We start from the raw sequence: 19,769 nt of genomic DNA, 5'->3' as shown, positions 1-19,769 counted from the left end.
TTAAATATCAACAAAAAATATGAAGTGCTGTGTGCAAGAGGGCTTTTTTTATGAAATATGAACGAATGCTGACCTAATCAGTTTAACTTAAAAATACTGTAAACCAAACTGGTTTACGATTTGAAATTTTTTAAAGAAAATGTAATTTACAAAATATTTTTTTCACAAGAATATTGGAAACCAAAAAGCAACAAAGAAAAAAAAAAGTTCGTTGAGAAAGCGGCTAAGGGACAGCCACGTCTGATGATGCCAACGCGTGAATCACACTTATCTCGCGATAAAATGAAAAAAGTTCGGTCTTCTTCTCGTAAAACGGCATCGTTCTATTGGATCAAAGAGGTCATAATCTCCGGCGTCGGTGGCCGACTCAGTGTGCGGCAAGTAAGAGAGAGAGAGAGAGAGAGAGGACCAAGCGTGGGTCCCACAACCGACGTCTTCGCCTCAACTGCGCTAAGTCCACGTTTATTCGCCTTAATAAAATTATAATTATAATTTGAGTGAATATTAAACAATAATTACCCATGTGATGTGTAATATTAACACAAATCAATATTTTCGAATAAGTTGTTGTGTGACTTTATTGATCCCTTTTAAAATTATATAACTTGCCTTGAATAAAGCTCCAGGGTCCAAGATTCTCCTTAAATATTGATTTTTTTTTTGACCAGACTGCTTAAATATTGATTGAGGTGCTCTATTTGAAATGCATACATAAAATATTTTCTAACTTAAAAATGGGCAAAGCATATTTGTACTGAACTGAACCGACAGTCTGATTTATTAACGGAACTCATTAACGTGATATAAACTTTTTATAATACTCGTATCACGTTATTATTATATTACATTCAGTACTTATTACTTAATATAAGAGTTAATAGGAGGTTTAAATTCGGTCCTAAACATATTATTCATCCAAACTAACCATTTTAATTGTATATATATTAAATGAGTTTGCATTAAATAATAGTTTCAATTAACAAGATATTTTTAAAAAAACTAACACATATTTTTAATAAATAATTAATTTAATTTTTTTTTAATCTACTCATACTCAAATTAGTTATATAATTTTTATATTAAGAATTGGAAGTAGCCTATTATTATATATACATGTACTTATTTTTATTATGTTTTTAAATTATTACATCACTAATTCACCACCATCCTAGCCGGCCAGCCCCAGGTAATCATATGCTGTAGTTCGATATCTAGCTCATGGTTTCAAAACATTCATAATACTATTATCTTTTTGTTCTTAATATAAGAACTAATTAACTTATTTAAATATATTAAAATATTAGTTAAATTAGTTATTTGTAATAAATATGTGTTATTTTCTCTAAAATATCATTGTTAATCATATATATTAGTTAGAACTACTATTTGATGAAATTTTAACATGTGCAACTACTACAATAACTATCTTAAAAAAATAAATAAATATAAGAGATAAAATGGATTGAAACTTTATATCTATAACTAAATTGAATATCAAACTAATTTTTATACTAAGAACAAAAATAATAATATTTTAGTAGGAAAAAGTCAGTTTTTCGACCAGCGTGGGACAGTGTCATTACTCATTACATGTATGCTTTTTTGCATGGTAAGAAAGAGAGGGTTAAGTTGGATAATATCGATGCTAAGGTATAAATCTTCTAAAGCTTATGCTATACTGTATATTTGTTGCCAAATTAATTAAGTAGAGTGAGCTTTTCAAAATTATAGTATCCATGAAATTCAAATGCAATTCATTCTCACATTATGACCAAGAGGTGATGGGTAACATCACTAGTGAAGGGAAAAGAAAAGAAAAAGTAATTATCAGAAATGGAATCGTAATAGTGTTCAAAAGTATACACAATCATAAGATAAAGTGTCACTTTCCTGCCAATCTTGCATTCATTTATTAAAATGAAGAAAGCGTAACAAAGAAAATTGAAAAACTATAAATGATAAAGAAAGCTTGAATCTGAGACCTTGTAACTGAACCCAGATTAATTTTTTTTTTTTTACAAATTTATACACTACCTCCGATCCTTAATATAAGACCTTGTTTGACTTTTATTTTGGTCATAAATATAACACCTCAATTCATTTTGTCTCTCATATTTATGTATTTTTTCCCAAGATAGTTCTTTTAACAATAGTAATTCTAACCAATATACTTGATTAGCAAGGATATTTTAGGAAAAATAATAAATATTAGTTACAAATTACTACCTCCGATCCTAATTATAAGAGTCAGTTGACTAATTTAAGGAGATTAAGATAATTAGTTGAGCTAGTTATTTGTCCTGAATAGGTGTTGTCTTTCGTAAAATATCATTGCTAATCAAATGTATTGACTAGAGCTATCATTATTAGAAGGGCTGCTTTGAAAAAATATATATATACTCCTCCGGTCCTTAATATAAGACCCATTTAACTAATTTGATTAGATTAAGGAAGTTAGGTAAATTAGTTAATTATAAGAAAAGTGACACATTTTTCCTAAAATACCATAATCATCTTTCTTAATACCCCATTTTCCTCTTTTACTTGATTATGGTTGAGGGAGTATTCATAGGGGTAATTTAGAGAAAATTGATAAATATGAGAAATGGGTCTTATATTTAGGACCAAAACCAACTTAAGAATTGGGTCTTATATTAAAGACCGGAGGAGTATATAAATATAAGAGACAAAGTGGATTAGGGTGTTATATTTAGGATTAAAATAAAAGTCAAACAAGGTATTATATTAAAGACCAGAAGTAGTACTAACTTAACTTTTTTCCTTAATCTCTCCAAATTAGTTAATTAGCTCTTATAATTAGGATTGAAGGTAGTATTAACTAGCTTCCTCGTGGCTTTATATAGATTTGAGAAGCTTTTGACCAAAGAAAAAAAGATTTGAGAAGCTCACAAAAGCTTCAGAGTTTTAATTATTGGGATGGTAGGTGAGAAGTGCTAATAAAATTTTTCTCCTAATAGTGACAGTTATGGGGTCAAATTTGACTCATTATTACCACTAAATACTAATCATTGGTGTAAGGTTCTAATCAAGTAGGAACGCCAAGAGAGAATATGAATTGGCAAAAAAAAGAAAATGTATATGTAAAAAGAAAATGATGGCGTATGATTAATGTTTAAAGTGTGATAAATCATTTATACGTGACAGAGTGATGTAAACTTCCTACCAACACAATTTAACAAAGAAAATCAAAATAGAGATTAATCAGGTTATTAGATGAATGCAGCCTCAATATTATGACAAATTAAACTTACAAATTTTTAATATTTTAACATCTAACAGCTTAAAAATCCCTCACTCTATTTATTTATAATAAATAAGGATGAAAGTTTTGAAAATAAATAGTAGATAACATTATGTACCTTTTTAACTAATTAGTTTAGCTTTGTTCATGGGTATTGGATTTTCTCAAGCCTTATATTTCGCATGGTTTTTATTGAAATCAGGAATTTCACATTATTTTAATCAAAATCATGTGCATGAAGCCATGAACTCCAATTAATGTTTAAATAAAAGGGGACGGGAGAAAATAGGACTCTTATTTCTTTTAAGAAAAATAGAACTCCATTTTTAACCTCTCTTTTTAATATTTTGAATTTCAAAATAATAATTCCAATTGATTAGTTAATTGATTAATTTAGGCTAATATAAAATTGGTTATTCGTCAATCAATGAGCAATCCAATCTAAAAATTTTCAAACAAGAGGAGAATGTAACGAGCGATCTAATCTATTAACGACAAGTTATCCTAGTGGCGGTTTTATTTTTCACACTTGAATGAGATCACAGGCTCAAACTTACTTTAACATTTATATAAATACATGTATTTAAATTGTACAACATAAAAAAGAAGAAGAAGAAGAGATCCTATCTATATAGCTTGCCTCTGCAGTTATGGAGTAAAGTGTAGCTTTCCCCCCTAAATTATTATGACGGCTGTGGCGACGGGTCATATTGAGGGGGGACGAACATGAAACTTTAACTTTCCTATGACCCTATGACCCTAAAAGGGTGTTTGGCAACCTCCAAACCATAATTTCAAAAATACTTTTATGCAAAGCAAGACAAACTCCTCCATATATTTACTTTGTAAACCGTAAAAGCACTTTTGAAACCATGGTTTGATTTCTATTCAAACACTCCTAAGTCTAAGAGAATACTCCTTCCGTCTATTTTTATAATAAATAATATTAAAACTCATCACCTAAATTAAAATATTAGTTAAAATTAGTTAAAAACAATAAATGTGTAGAAATTAGAAGTTTTTTTTCTCTAAAATGTCCTTATTTATGAGAGAGGGGGGAGTATAAAAAAGATAATAAGAAAATTATTATAATAAAGAAAATTATGAAAGAGAAATAATGTGTGATGGAGAGATGATAGTTTAGAAAATAAAATAATAAATATATTGCGTGTTAAAATAAGTAATTAATAAGAGTAAAATAGAAAATTTGCTGTAAAAATTTAATACAACTTGCAAATGTTGTTTATATTTAGAAACAAAAAGATGCTAGTTCTTGCTTATAAAATAGAGGAGGGAGAGAGCACCTGCCATCAGGATTTTTCTTTTTTAATTACGGAGACAACCTTGAGCGTGAAAACCACACAGCACAGAAGATGCACTATTAGGGATGAGCTAACAGGAGAGATCTTCCTCATGAAGAAGACACAGGATGAGGGTCATCAAGAATTTTTCAGAGAAGCCTTTACTCGGGTTTTCATTTTTATCGATAGGAATAGGGCTCTTGTAGGAGGCTTCTCCTCTTTAATCCATATTTCGTCTACACCGAGGTGAATTCAATTTAGTTTTACTTTCAGTTTTAAATGTAAGATTTAGTTTATAATATTAAATCTTATATTTAGGATAAGATGCTGTAAAATCCAATGTGTATGCAAGGTTTATTGAATAGCCACATGTCAAGAGTGGAAGTTAAAAGCCTTACTTGGGATCCTACAAGTTTGACTCTCCCTTTTCTTTTCTTTTCTTTTTTTTTTTTTTTTTTTTTGCCAGCAAGAATTTTACTTGTGTTGAATAGAGGTAATCGATCATTAGTGGTGATTAGGGGATGGGAATGATGATTTTGTAAGGTGCATATTTAGCTTGTCAATTCTCATTTATCATGTTGCCTGCTCTTGAGCTTTGAACCCACAACGAAAACACTTACATTTAAGTTTTTCATATTTATTATATCAAATTCTCTAATCATATATAGTCATTTATCTTAATTTTTTTTATGTGGATTTATAGTTTAAACATGAGTAATTAAAAAACCCGACATAGCTCGTCAAAAAAAAAAAACCCGACATAATAAATAATACCTCCAGTTTTTAATATAACAACCAGTTGACTAATCTAAGTAGATTAAGAAAATTAATTATTTGTAATAAATAGACGCTGTTTTTCATAAAATATTTTTACTAATCATGTGTATTTACTAGAATTATTATTTGATGAAACATTTAACATGAGCAACCAATACAAGTATTATCTCAGAAAAAATTGATAAATAAAAAATACAAAGTAGATAAGGTCTTATATTTAGAATCAAATTAAATATTAAACCAGTTCTTATATTAAGAACCAGAGGTAATATAAAAAACTTGACCTAAATATTATCATAAGTAAAATTATTTCACTAAAAAAGAGAGAAGAAAAAAAAAATAATACTACCTCTGGTCCTTAATATAAAATCTCATTTGATTTTCATTTTGGTCCTAAACATAAAACCCAATTCACTTTGTCTCTCATATTTGTATATTTTTTTCCAAGGTAGTCATTCTCATAATAATAGTTGTAACCAATACACTTGATTAGCAATGATATTTTAGGAAAGATAATACTCCTCCGGTCCTTATTATAAGACCCAATTTGACTTTTTATTTGGTCCTAATTATAAGACCCAATCTATTTTCTCTCTTATATTTATGCATTTTTTTCCAAGATAATCCTTCTAATAATGATAGTTTTAGCCAATATACTTAATTAGCAAAGATATTTTAGGAATAACAACACTTATTTATTATAAATAACCAACTTAACTTACTTCCTTAATCTCCTCAAATAAGTCAATTGGGTCTTATAATTAGGACCGGAGGAGTACCTATTTATTACAAATAACTAACTTCACTTATTTCTTTAATCTCTTCAAATTAGTCAACTAGCTCTTATAATTAGGATTAGAAATAATATATATATTTATATGATTCCTGTCATTGTTATTGAGAAATAAAGCCCTTTCCGCTACAGTTGATCAAGAAGGACGGGAGTTGATTCCCTGGGACGCATGTCTGGTTGAAAGGTAATTATCTGATCATTCCATCTATTCAAAAGCTTATGGAGATGATATATGGATATAAGTTAACAGTTAGAAAAAACATATTAAAAAAATACTGCCCAATAACTGTTTTTGGTTATCGATATTAACATCAATAATATTTTCCCCTTGACACACTGCCCCTATCATTCCCCCACTTTCATTCCCACTATAATATGGAGATTTTTCTATTTTCAATTAATATTGATATTGATACTAATGGCACCAATATTTTTTTTTTGGAAAAGCTAATTCTTCAGTTTTTATAATTTTATTTAATTTTTAATTAGTTTCATGTAGTTTTTTGTCTTTTACTTAGGTACTGACAGTTTTCTTAATTATCGGCATTAGTTCCTATATTTATAATTTGTTAATTATGACTGAGATGGGTGATAATTAAATGCTCCTCCGGTCCTAAGTAAAAGACAAAAAACTACATGAAACTAATTAAAAATTAAATAAAATTATAAAAACTGAAGAATTAATAGAGGACATATTTCACTACTCTGATTAAATTAAAAAAATTAGTTATGTTAGATAATAATCATAAATATAGCATATGTTTTTCAAAATACTCTCAGTTAAAACTTTTTTTTTTTTTAAACCTACATTTCAAAAAATGTTTTAAATTATTTCATTAGAAATATAAAACAGTAGAATTGATGTATATGTGGAATTAATGAGTAATAAGTACTCACTCACTTGTGAGTGATAAAATATATAGGTGTATTACTAATGAGTAATAAGTATTATTGTTGTGTTTAATTATTTAATAAGGGTAATTAAGGAAAGAATTGGTAAATATGAAAAATGAGTCCTATATTTAGGATCAAGATCAACCTTCTAATTAGGTCTTATATTAAGGACCAGGGGAGTAACATATAAGGTTCACACAAAATACAAAATAAAAATAAATTTTTTAAATAAAATAAAAAATAAAATTGATTTATTATTAATGTAATAAATTTTATTACATTAGTTTTTTTGTTGATTTTTATTTAGAACCATACGTTAATTTAATTTATGCTAATTAAAACTCAAGTTATCAATTACTTATTTTGTTTCTCTTATAAGATAAAAAACTTATAAAATTATAATGGTTTAATAAAAAGGGGGAAACAAGGGAGACTTTTTTTTTTTTTTTTTTTGGAGTAGGGAAACAAGGGAGGCTTTGGTGAAAAGTTGGAAAATTTATGGGAGAATTATGATGAGGCCTCACAAAAAAAATAATTATTATAAATTCTAATAACAAGTAAGCAGTTGTCACTTTTTATTGTTAATAAGACTTTTTAATAGTTATATTATTCCTCCGGTTCTAAATATAAGACCTATTTTGTAGGGTAATTGACCCTGTAAAATGGGTCTTATATTTAGGATCAGAGAGAGTATTTTTTAGAACTTCATAACAAATTTCCCGAAATTTATTGGCACAAGGGACCTAGTACAACTAATTTTTAGAGGTCCAATTTTTTTTTTGAATCATCTGTAATATACTTTTAATCATGTACAAAAATTTTCAAAATGAAAGACATCTATACGTATTTAAAAATATGTCGCATATAATTGTAGAAGTGGTATACTGTTTAAGTCCTTTTGAACAATAAATTCTGAGTTAAAATATAAATCTATCTCCAAAGTTTTTATTTGAGTGGTATTTAAAAGTTGTTTTTGTGTGTAAATTTGTTTGAAAAGTTTAAAATATAGTAGTATTACTCCAACTATTAAAAAACTAATATTTACCATTAAAATAGTAACATTAGCTATTAATATTTTTAATGGTAAAGGAACATCATTATGTTTTTAAACTTTGAAGGCAAATTTACACAAAAAATACATTTTGGTGCCGAATATTTCTGAATAAAAACTTTGGTGACAAATTTCAACCTAAATTCATAAAATTTTCTGAAAAATATAAGAAAGTTAATATAATTTTTGATCTCTTAAGTTTTTTTTAATTTTAATTTTGGTTGCTCAAATTTTAAACTATAGTTTTTGATTTTGAAATTTCTTTTTATTTAAAATATAAATCAGCATAACTTAATAAAAACTTGGACTTTTTTTAATCTCAGGAACAAAAACATATATTTTGAAATTTTATACTGCTCTAATCCTTAATATAAGACTTACTTATTAAGTTAATTTTGGTTCTAAATATAAGACTTATTTCTCATATTTACTAATTTTTTTAAATTATCTCTATGAATATTCTTTCAATCATAATCAAGTAGAAAAGAAAGATAAGATATTAAGAAAGATGATTATGATGTTTTAGAAAAAATATGTCATATTTTTTATAATTAACTAACTTACCTAACTTCTTTAATCTAATTAAATTAGCTAAATAGATCTTATATTAAGAACTGAAAGAGTATTAAAGATGAGATGAAATTAATACTGCATTTCTTAATAATTTTCTCCATTTTTTTTTTTTGAAAACAGCCTGAAGGCCCGTTCATAACGATGCCATCGGACTGTTCTCTCCGAACTTGATCCGAACTTCAAAAAAAACCGAGGGGAAGGAAAAGCAATGCCCGCACCTGAAGCGCCGGGAAGTAAGAGGTCCCACCGGAGCTCGGAAGAACTGAGAAACTGATTACGAGCACCATTAAGATAAAGACAGTCAATTTAGGGTTTCTTTCAGCTAAAACCCTGCGAGTGATAAAGCTACTGTGATTGACAACGATATCAGAGAAACGGATCAGTGGAATTGCTAGGTCATTCAATTCCCAAATTTCCCGTGAGTTCGCAGCCCCATGTGTGTACCATTAATAGAACTTCTACTTGTTTTCTGACTAATCTGGGCCATTTCTCCTCTATTTGCGAACTCTAATTATGCCATTTCATTGTGTGTACTATCTTGTTCCTGGATGTCGTTCAATTCCTGATTTTGTGTACAATTTTGTTGAATGTGCATTGCCAACCTTGAAAATTGCTGGATGTTGTTGTTTGTATGGCGTATAGAGTACAAAAGCAATGCATGTTTGTTGTATTGCAAAATGAAAGGATAATTGACTTAATGCGTTGTGTCATGATGATTTGAAAGTTGAAACTATGGTCTCACAAACAGGGTAGCAATGGAGGATGAATTAAACCAGTAGAGATAGATGAGCAAAAATGAGTAGGTTGTCTTTCAGGCCTCGGCCCCTTGACATTCACAAGAAGCTCCCTATAGTCAAGTCCATCAAGGACTTTGAAGATGATGAGGCACCTGCTTCCACACGTAATTCACAGTTGCTGCGCCTTGCCCCTGAGGTGGACAGTGAGGTATGAACACTCCACCATCAAGTGTGGCTGTATGCGTGTGTTTCTTACTATGCGTGTGTTTCTTACTTCTCAATGATATTTACTGGAAGGATGGCTTGCGTTTGAAATTTCTGACTATTCTGTCTTTTTAGTGCATACCACTATTATGTTTGTTCGAACTTTTGGCATTTTGAATTGCCTTATCATTGCTCTTCTAGTTACCTTCTACATACTCGGTAAGAGGATGGCTTTCATTCTATAAGTAATTAGAACTTGTGATTTGTTTTGATTTATGTGGATGAGATTTATTTAACCATTTTGGCCTGTGCGATCTATTCTGTTATTTAGAATTACTAAGTTGTTGTTATGTCAGTAGAATATGAAATACACAACTAATATATCTTCTGCTCAAGTCTTGATGGTTAGGATTTCAATTTCAAATAATAAGAAATGGATCACAGATAAACCTGCTCCCTTATGGATAGATGAAAAATAGATATGAAACTAGCGGATAGCTATTTTTTTGTTTGACATATGTATTGTCCTTGTAGAAACAACATATGCATGGTGCTTCTAATCGATAAATTATAATACGCATCATAGTACAGTCAAAAGGCACTTGCCTCAGTGCCTGGGTGAGGTGCCAAGGGGCCTTAAGTGTCGACATCTCTTGCTGTTTGAGGTGAGCAGCCTCCATCCAGGTGTTTGCTTGACTCAGCCTTTGGTTCCTTGGCAGTCCCCTTAGGCACACTCCATGCACTAAGTTTGAATTGCACGGACACAGAGCCCTTGAAGCTCACCTGACAAGTTATGACTGTTTGGTTTAAGCATAATAAAAATGTAAAGCCTAGCCTGATAGATAAATCATATGTGATACCCGGAATAGTTATATGAAATATTACCATTTAGGCTGTTATTTATTCAGAAACAAGATAAGTAGTTTATGTCTGACAACTTATAGCGCAATAATTTATGTGATTATTATGCTCAAACACTTTATTTATATGTCCAAAGTTATCACAATATTCATATCGAACTCTTATAGTGCTAGATGAGTGCCTTATTGCATTGTTTAAAAGCTGCACCCATCTGAGATTGGGGACTTAGTCAGTAACTTGATTGGTCTCATCCAAATACCTACTTGTTGTAGGCTCATCAAGTTCCCAACAGGAGAGTAGCTGCTGAAATACCTACTCCTGAGTTTGTTGTTGTGGATACATATGAACGGGACTATTCTTGTACTTTCAGTCAACCAACTTCATACTTGCGGGCTAGGGGAGGTACTGCCACATGATCACTAGTTATACTTTCCATTGATATTGCAATCATTTTAAAGGATCTTCTGGACATTTTGTCTTTTGTTCTGAAATTCCTTCACATTTTTCCAGCTCGAGCTGAGCTTGGAGAGTTTGTTGAGTATGACTTGGACAACGAAGATGAGGATTGGCTTTCAGAGTTTAACAAAGACCAACAGATTTTGATACCGGAAATGTAACTTTTTAGCCTGAAATGCGGTGTCATTGATTTCAATTTGGTTTTCCATTCTTGGTTGCTGGTGGCTAATTTATCTTGCATCTTTATTTGCTCTTTTCCTTTCATTTATTTTGTTTTGTTGGTGACTTATTTAGCATTGCTAAATTCATATTGCACCATTGAACACAGTTTGGTGGAATTAGTTAACAATCATGTTTGACGCATCGAACAGATATTAAGGAATAGAAGCCATAAAAAGTTATACAAGTCAATTTTTTCTTTTTCCTTATAAAATTGAAGTAACCATTACACTCTGAGCTTCCAATGACGACTTCAGTATTTTGAAAAAAAACCATGCTGGGTGGAATCTTGGATACTACTACATGAAGGAGCTGTATAAGACATTTGATAAATTAGTTGCATTAATTTGTAAATTGCCATAGGAATGTGATTGGTGAGTAACATTGATTGACAGCTTGATACATTACATTACATTAATGTCGTTATAGAATACCACTTCCTTTATCCAAGCTGCTTAGTTGTTTTTGGATGTCTGTTATTGGAAAAATATATAGTAAATATGGCTGGTTGCCTTGGCATAATGTGATAAAGATATGATAAATTTTATAGCACCAGGAAGTAGCTTAGCAATGCAATTTATCTCGTGTTTTTCTTAACCATTTTTAGTCAAACTTATCTCCCTATTTACTACTCATTTTATGTTATCTTTCTTCTATAGGTATTTGCTTCTATCTCTCTTTCTTGTGTCTCTGTTGTTTCTTTGTTGTCTGTGTGCACATGATGTATAATTGTTATCGTTGACTATGAGGAATGTAATATTGACACTACTGTTGAATAGCATCCAAATTAAAATGGTCTAAAGTTTTGCAATATAGAGCAGCTGAGGCTGGATCCTTATTGAGTCAATTTGTGACCACTTTATTTAGGTAATTTAATAGCCAAAACTGAACAAAACTCTTAAGAAAACAGGGGTCTTTTATGCTGAAATTAAATCTCTATCTAACTAAGAAAGCAAAGTAACGAGATAATAAAACTGGCAAACACCGCTATATGTGATAATGATGCAGTTGACCACAAGCTAGTCTCCTAGAGTGTAACTCTCATCATTCCCATTCATATTACAGAACAGCGGCCAAAATTTTCCCTCAAGATTTCCACACAAATTTCCTTGAAATATCATTCAAGAGTGAGGCGCATGTCAAGCTCAATGCCAAATGAAATCTCAATCTAACAGTAAGCTATGAATACGAGCAAATTTCACAGCACAAAATCAGCCAAAAACAGAGAATTCCCATTGGTTCACTCTCCCTAAACTCTCTTAATCAGTTAGGTATTTTTAGCAATTTGATTCACTGAGCATGCGAAATCCCTAGCCTAATCTGGACATAAGAGAGATACAGCTAAAAAGAAAAGAGAAGAAACGGGGAAATTCCAAATCATACCTGGCATTGAACTTTGAAGAATTCCAATTACACTCCAAGTTCATAATATTGTAGTCAATTACAACAAAACTTTAATTACATGTTTATTGTAGATTGGCTCATGTTTGGAAAATTGAAAAAGGAAAGAGGAAGAAGTTTGGTGCGTGAGCTGTGGTAATTTGTAGTTTTTGTCATCTAGTCTTGCAATAACTTGAAACAGGCTGCTCCCTATTGTGCAACTTTGCGCTCTTTTGAAACCTTATGCATGTTTACCCAACCCTGATCTCCTGGGTTAAGGACCTTTTTTTCCCACTATCTACTCATTCCCAAATCCGGTCTCCTGGGTTAAGTCTTCTATTTAGTTTTTGGTCATTTGCCACTATAATATATCCCTGTATTAAAAAAGGGATTATAAATGCATAATTGAATAATGATAACAAAGGACAGACACGATGACGTGAGTACAGCATTAGCAAAATAGACATATATACAAATTAAATATCCTTTTTATACCCTTTCGCTTCCCTATTTTTATACCTTTTCCCTTCCCTGGATGGCATAATCTTTTCTGCTATTTACTTTTTGGTCATTTGGACCTGTTGTTTTCGTATAATAACAATGGTGGCGCAGTAGCATCTTGTGTCCATGTCATAGGGGATTTAACATAGTATTAAGTTGGTTTTTGTATGATGGTATGGGGAGGGAGAGAGAGAGAGACAGAGAGAGAGAGAGGAGTTGTAATGCTTAACATTTCTATCTTGTTTTTCTGGTTTTCATGTAAATTTCATGGTGGATAGGTTTGAGTGTCTTCTATTCAAGTTGGAGGTATTGGATCATAAAGCCCGGGAAAGAGCTGGTGTTATAACACCTCTTGGATCACCAATTTCTGTGCATTTAAGATGGGATGCTGCTATAGAGGTGAACTTGTTATGATCTAGTGGATTTTCATGAATTTTAATACTAATCACTGACGACAATATGCATGCAAGTCTCCATTTTCTTTTGATATAATTTTTTCTATATGTGAGTTTTTAATGACTTATTTTTAATATGTTAGGTTCAATAAGAGATATTTTTCCTCTGGTTTTTGAGCAATTAACTATTAGGTGGTAAAGACGTGCTTTTATGTGAAATGGCCCTTGATACACTGTGAAGAAATTGTTTTTCAACTTAGCTGTCTGGAGACTACAACATTAGTAAAGTTAATTGAATCTGTTTTAAAAAATCTTTTACAGTCAAGAGCAGATTACAACTAATTAGTTACAAATACAACCGTTCTCAAGCACTAGTAGGTTTTCCCATGTGAGTCTGTATTTCAATCTGAGGTAGGACAAATTGAAAATAAACCTTGAATTTAATATTTTTGGGGTCGACTTAATGTGGCCTTCCATAATTTTTGAATATAAACATGTAGGAAAGAATTGAGAAAGATATTGGGATAACCATTTTTATTACAAGTAAAAAAGGCAAATCCCACATGTCAGGAAATGTAAAATAACGAAGGGATTAGAATGAAAGAACTACAAATGGATACGTCAATTGTTTTCATTAAGTCTTTGTGTCTTGGCGTTTTATATTTGATATCATTATACCACAATTCAATTCATGCTTTGCTTGTGATGTGTGTGTGTATTCTGTTGGGCTCATCAAAAGTTCTCTTGTAAATGGTAGGCACTACAAACCCAGCCAATCAAATATGCAGTTATACATTCTGTTTATGATTACTGGAAAGAGAAGGTATGGTGTCAACATCAAAATATAACTTCTAAGGGGCATGCCTCCTCGTCTCTATCAATTTCATTTTCTCAGTGACTTTTAATATTGCTATATTTTATGGGATATGTAAATTATACTGGTTAGGATTTGGCATAAATCAGCCTGCATATTGACTGGACATTGTTTGCTGTTGGGTAAATGGATGCATTCAAGCTGCTCTAGTATGATTTAGTTTTTCTTCCACATGATGACTTAGTGTGCAATGGGTTTTAGAAAATTGAAACTAGTCTTTCTATCATCTATGTTGATATTTTCTTGGATATTATGCTTGTCATTATGGGATTGAATGTTATCTGATCATAGAGTAAGGATACTACGCATGGCATTTGAATCATATAAGAATGTGTTATCTGATTATAAAGTGATGATACTAGGGTGGCATTTGAATCAAGCTGGTTGGCATGCTTGGTGTGCTTGATTTGATGAAGACGTAATTTGAAGTTTGATTATATTTAGTCTTATATGATTCTTGGTGTTGAGCTGAGCTCAACTACTCTGGTGTTTGGCTCAAGAACTTGTGAGCCATCTTGGTTAACTATGTAACTGTTTTATGTAAATTAATAGTTGTACTAGAATCAGTTAAAACTGAAAAACTTGTTGTTTTGAATATGCCAAGGTATTAAATTTGAGTAAAATAATTTTGATGTGGTCTTTTGTTGTTTCAAATTGGGCCAAGTCAAAACCCTAGCTTAAATTTTTAAACTCTGTAAAGCTCCAGCCTTAGATTTCAAGATTAAATTAGCTCAACTTGGATTTGAATGCGATATTCATTATGTCATCTTTCCTCCCATTGAACTGAATTTGGTTCCACCCATAGATTTTATGGAGTGATCGTTTTAGCTTCTAGTCTCCAGATAACCCATCTCTACTGACACTTTTTGTATTCTTTTCCATAATTTTTTTGGGGGCAGCGTGAAAGGTGGCAAAAGCCAATTTTGAGACGTTTGCAGGTTAGTGGTTAGCTATTTATCATTTATTAAGTAGTTACTGCCTTGATATATCAGTGCATGTATGTTTCTTGGATTAAAAATGAACGCACTTGGTTTGTAATATCCCAGTTTGATTGCTATCTTGCATTGAGTGGCAATATTTTGACGTGGGTGTATACATTTTTTCCCCAGCCGTATATTCTCCTTCCACATAACTAAGCACGGCATACAACTTAGAATTGTTACTGTACTCAAATTTGTTGTTTGTTTTTTGCTGATTTATATAGCCATTTTTCATTCATGTTGATTGCTGATTATGTGTCTCAGTTAGCGCTAGCTTTTGTGATTCATGCCACTTTCTCGTCATCTATACTTCCAATTTCGACCTTTTTTTTTTTTCTGTATCTTTTTCCCTCGGCTATTTGTGTCAAATTGGCTTTTGTGCTTCGGTAAGATTTTATCATAGTAGGCTTAGGTAAGATTTTATCAGTTAGAGTTACTTGTCTGCATAAAGTGATGTGTTAAAAGCACGTTATTGAAGAGTAATGATGTGCTGAACTGTATTTCGTGTACAGCCGCCTCCACCTGTTAATGATACCAACCCCTATAATGTCTTTCGACCTAGGGAGAAGGCCCACAGGCTTCACACAAGAAGGGTAAGTGGAAAATGTGGTCTTTGGTTTTCATTCTTATTAAGTTATGGGTAAATATTTTCTCTGCCAATGCATCCATTCATGGATGCTAATATTAATTCTGCTGGACTAACCCCTTTCTGATTTTCTCCGCAGATGCAGAGGAGAGAAAACAATGTACAGTCTTTTGAAAAGCTTCGTCAGGTCAGCTCCTCTAATTGATTTTCTCTTAGGCATCAATTGAAAGCCAGTAAAAATGAGCTCATTTCTTGTTGTTTATATTGTTTTATTGATGCTTTTTCCTCCTGGCAGTAGCTAGTGTCTCTCTTTCCTTGTTTTCTAAAATTTCATTTGGAAAATGTTATAAATGCACCCTTTTACCCATAAAATCTTTTGTGGAAGTCCGATGTTAATGAGTAAAATATGCAAGGTAGTGATCAATTTTATACTTGATGGGGTTGGGCATTGGCTTTCTAAACTTGTGCACTACCTCTTTTTTGTGTATTGTTTCAATAGAAGCTTAAGTGAAAGTGAGGCTTTTGAGAGAAATGGTAGAGGTGTATTCCTTGAGTTTTTGGTTACGGGGGATAACATGTTATGGAAATTCAGTTGACCTGTACTTGTCAGCATGTGGATTTAGATATGCGTACAATTGACTATTATTTCATAATTGTTACTTTCATTGTCATGTGGTCTAGACTAAAAATATTGTTTCCTCAACTTATGAAAATTAAAACAGAATTTTAGCACTTACAAATTCAGACTACCAAAAAAAAAAAAAAATCTCAATACACTTTCCTCACACAAAACTCAGCACATTTTCACTTGATATTAATGTGAGTTAGAGAAGTTGAAATTTTACCTCAACGCATCCAAATCATTTAATATTTCACAGGCATGAGAACTGAGAATCACCTGAAAAGAATGTGGCTTTTTGGTAGGAAAAATGACTAGAGATCAATTTTCCTCTTGCTATCATAGACCAAGATATACCCTGCAGATAGTTGTTAGCATTGTTCAGAACCGAGAATCATTCTTTTGGTTAAAAGATACATGACCGTCATGCGATGCCTTGTAGTGGAGATATATGGGTGATGAGATCTTGCGAGCCAAATCCAATGATCTGTCTGGAAGATGAACCCAATTTTTTTTAAAGGGAATGTGATTGGGAAAACAAATTTTTGAGGAATAGAGGAATGGGCATATTGCTTCACTTTGCTGTTTAGCTCATGGCTTCTTGGCTTGGATCTTTTTCTTCAGTACTAGATTTGGATGTTATTATGTCTTTTCAGTTAAGTATTTTGATTGAATTTGTTTAGTGATATCTGAAGCTCTATAGTTCTTAGAATTAGTTTTTATTTCTTATTTTATAAAAACGTGGATGCTAGTGATTAGTTGTATGAACCATGTGGTTTTCTAGTTATGATGCTCAAATTCATTCTGCCAGCGGTTTATATCCATAGACGGATTATTTCTGGCAAAATATGTAGTTGGAGAGGTTATTAAATTTTTTTGCACTTAAACCAGGTGAGGCATAACCTTGACCAAGCTAAGAGATTGTTGGAGGCTTTGATCAAGGTGACTTTCAAGTTATGTCTTGGGTGTTTTTTCTTTTTTCTATTATTAGCCTTTTATATTCACATTGATTGTGTTTCATATACGATCATAAACAGAGGGAAGAGAAAAAAAGAGAAGTAATGGAGAGTGAAGTTACACTTCAGAGGATGCAAATGAAGTATAAGGTATAAATATGGCTTTGATATCAAGCAGTTCCCTAGAATTTTTTTTCTTTGGGTTTAAACTATATACTTAGCTGATATTTATTTTTTCTGTGGGACCAAAGCATGAAACTGAATTGTTGGAAGATAGCTTGGCATTCCCTGGATATTTGCCATTTTCTTCCAAGTTCGTTTCAAGTGAGGAGGAATTTTTTGATTCTGATGATGTCATGAGGCCTGCTGCTGTGCCAAGTCTTCCTTCCTATGATACCAACCTGCCCGTGGTCCCTGCAGTTAGCACGAGGCAAGAGTTGAAGAGGCGATATGTTCTCCCTGGATGGCCTCATAAATTGGTACTTTGCTAGTCTAAATCCCTTTTTCCATTCTTTTATATCTTAAGATCTTCCAAAGTTGTGTTACCACAATGTGTTTGAGTACGATTGTTGGTGGTTTGTTGTACTGGATTATGCAGGATCCTCTTGAGCCTGTTCTACTGTTCACAAAACCTTTAATTCCAGAAAAGCTGGCTATGGCGGGCATTATACCACCATCAGATTCTTCCACTAAAAATGGCGAGTCGTCACCGCAATATAAATTCCGTGGAAGAATTGGTAGGGGAGGCCGTATAATATTTGATCGATGGAATCCACTCATGCAAACGCCAATTGACTGCGGTAACTCATACTATATGCCACCAAAACCACGACCTTCATGTAATTAATCTGGTTTGTTTGCTGCAGCTGTAATTTTTTTTGTCCACTCCTGCAGATATAATGAAATCCCTGCTGGAAAGGGATTGAGTTTATCATTAGGATGGTATAGGGTAGCTAGGAAAATTGCAGATGAAAAACTTAATTAGGCCTAGAGATTAAAAGAATCATCGTTTGCTGAGGGCAGGAAGTTAGATGTATTATGTAATTTTGTATGTTCAAATGTATTCCTCTGCCATTCTTTCTCGTACGGTGGTTTCCAAGTGTCAATATGTTTTTCTTAGTCAAACAATTTGCTGAAGGTCTAAATGATACCACTGCAGGTAATTCAACGGTTCAAGTGCCTTGATATCCCATATAATGAAGCGTCATTCACACTTGTTGTGATGGTAATAAAGGCAAGTTGGGACAAAAATGTCAGCTTTGGCTATAGTTAAGCATAGATTAGAAGTGTTCACGAAAATTAGTTCAATTGATAGGATTAAGGGCTTGTTTATCATGGGTAAAGTTGACTTTTATTCTAACTTTTGCAATATGAAGCTGGGGTGGAAATCAACTAGTATAGTTTATGTTTAGATAGACTTGTTTACACTCTAGGCTTAGATAGAGATTAGTGCAAAGTTCAAAATAACTTGAAGATATCCTAAATTATACTAAAAAGAAAAAGGTCAGTTTTAGAAAGTTTAAATTTGAAGAAAGGTCAAAAGTCATAAAAAATTACTTCAAAGTGATGTCTGGGCAAGAAAGTAGTTGTTTCCAAAACTATGTTAAATATTAATTTTTTTGGACAAGAAATATGTTTCTTTTTCATTCAACTAGTTCTTTATTCCCCACCTGTCTTCCAACTTCCAAGGCTTCCCAGCGCCATGCCAAAAGTTACTTAATGCGAAGGTATTTCAATATGAACGTATAGTTATTATTATTTACTTGTTTTTACATTTCACACTATCCTATGAATGGCAGTTTAGGTATATTATTACCTTTAGTCCTATTTATAAAATGTCATTTATAATTTATAAAAGTTATTAATCGTTATACGGAAATTGTAAAAATTTTCAAAAAAATTGTTTCTTGCCGTTGGAGTTCTGACGACCAATTATTGACTTTTTCAAAAAATCTATTGTTAATTGTTATACTGAAATTGTTAGTAGCGTTACAAAAGTTGTTAACTATTATATTGAAGTTGTAAAATTTTTTAAAAAAATTATTTCTGACCACCGAAACTTTGATGACCAATTGTCAGCCGGTCACTCGAACTAGTAGAAGACTTTGGTTTTCTAAAAATAATAAATAAAATGAAAAATAATATAATCATTTCAGCAAATTTAGAAATGCCAAATTAGTCACTTGTGACTAAATTGGAATTTCTTAAATTCAAAAGATGTTTTTGGCATTATGAAATTTATTTCAGGTACCAGAACTCTGACGACCTGTCGGCCAGTGGATGCTTTAGTTTTTTTAAAAACAATAAATAAAATAAAAGATAATATGATTATTTCAGTAAATTTATAAAT

General features: G+C 31.6%; 1 protein-coding gene across 4 annotated transcripts; it reads left to right on the top strand.

Annotated features, from left to right (window-relative positions):
- Positions 1-7,003: 7,003 nt before the first annotated feature.
- On the top strand, positions 7,004-18,595 carry LOC114760716 (enhancer of polycomb homolog 2-like). Of its 4 annotated transcripts, none has more exons than XM_028950005.1 (13): positions 7,004-7,015; positions 9,400-9,596; positions 10,726-10,855; positions 10,964-11,066; positions 13,288-13,408; positions 14,162-14,227; positions 15,178-15,216; positions 15,771-15,851; positions 15,984-16,031; positions 17,355-17,405; positions 17,501-17,569; positions 17,671-17,898; positions 18,018-18,595. In XM_028950005.1, exons 2-13 carry the CDS (start codon positions 9,447-9,449, stop codon positions 18,264-18,266), a joined length of 1,335 nt encoding a protein of 444 aa, XP_028805838.1. In that variant the 5' UTR covers positions 7,004-7,015; positions 9,400-9,446; the 3' UTR covers positions 18,267-18,595. The 4 variants fall into 4 exon arrangements, with proteins under 4 accessions (XP_028805838.1, XP_028805834.1, XP_028805835.1 ...); XM_028950001.1 differs by lacking the exon at positions 7,004-7,015 and adding an exon at positions 8,831-9,069; XM_028950002.1 differs by lacking the exon at positions 7,004-7,015 and adding an exon at positions 8,831-9,087.
- Positions 18,596-19,769: the final 1,174 nt, after the last annotated feature.

This window comes from Neltuma alba, unplaced genomic scaffold (genome assembly GCF_004799145.2).
Source record: "Neltuma alba isolate B1F8T4 unplaced genomic scaffold, ASM479914v2 tig00011013_pilon, whole genome shotgun sequence".
Taxonomy (NCBI): domain Eukaryota; kingdom Viridiplantae; phylum Streptophyta; class Magnoliopsida; order Fabales; family Fabaceae; genus Neltuma; species Neltuma alba.
Note: the sequence above shows the minus strand (reverse complement) of the source record. Positions and strands in the feature narration are given on the sequence as shown.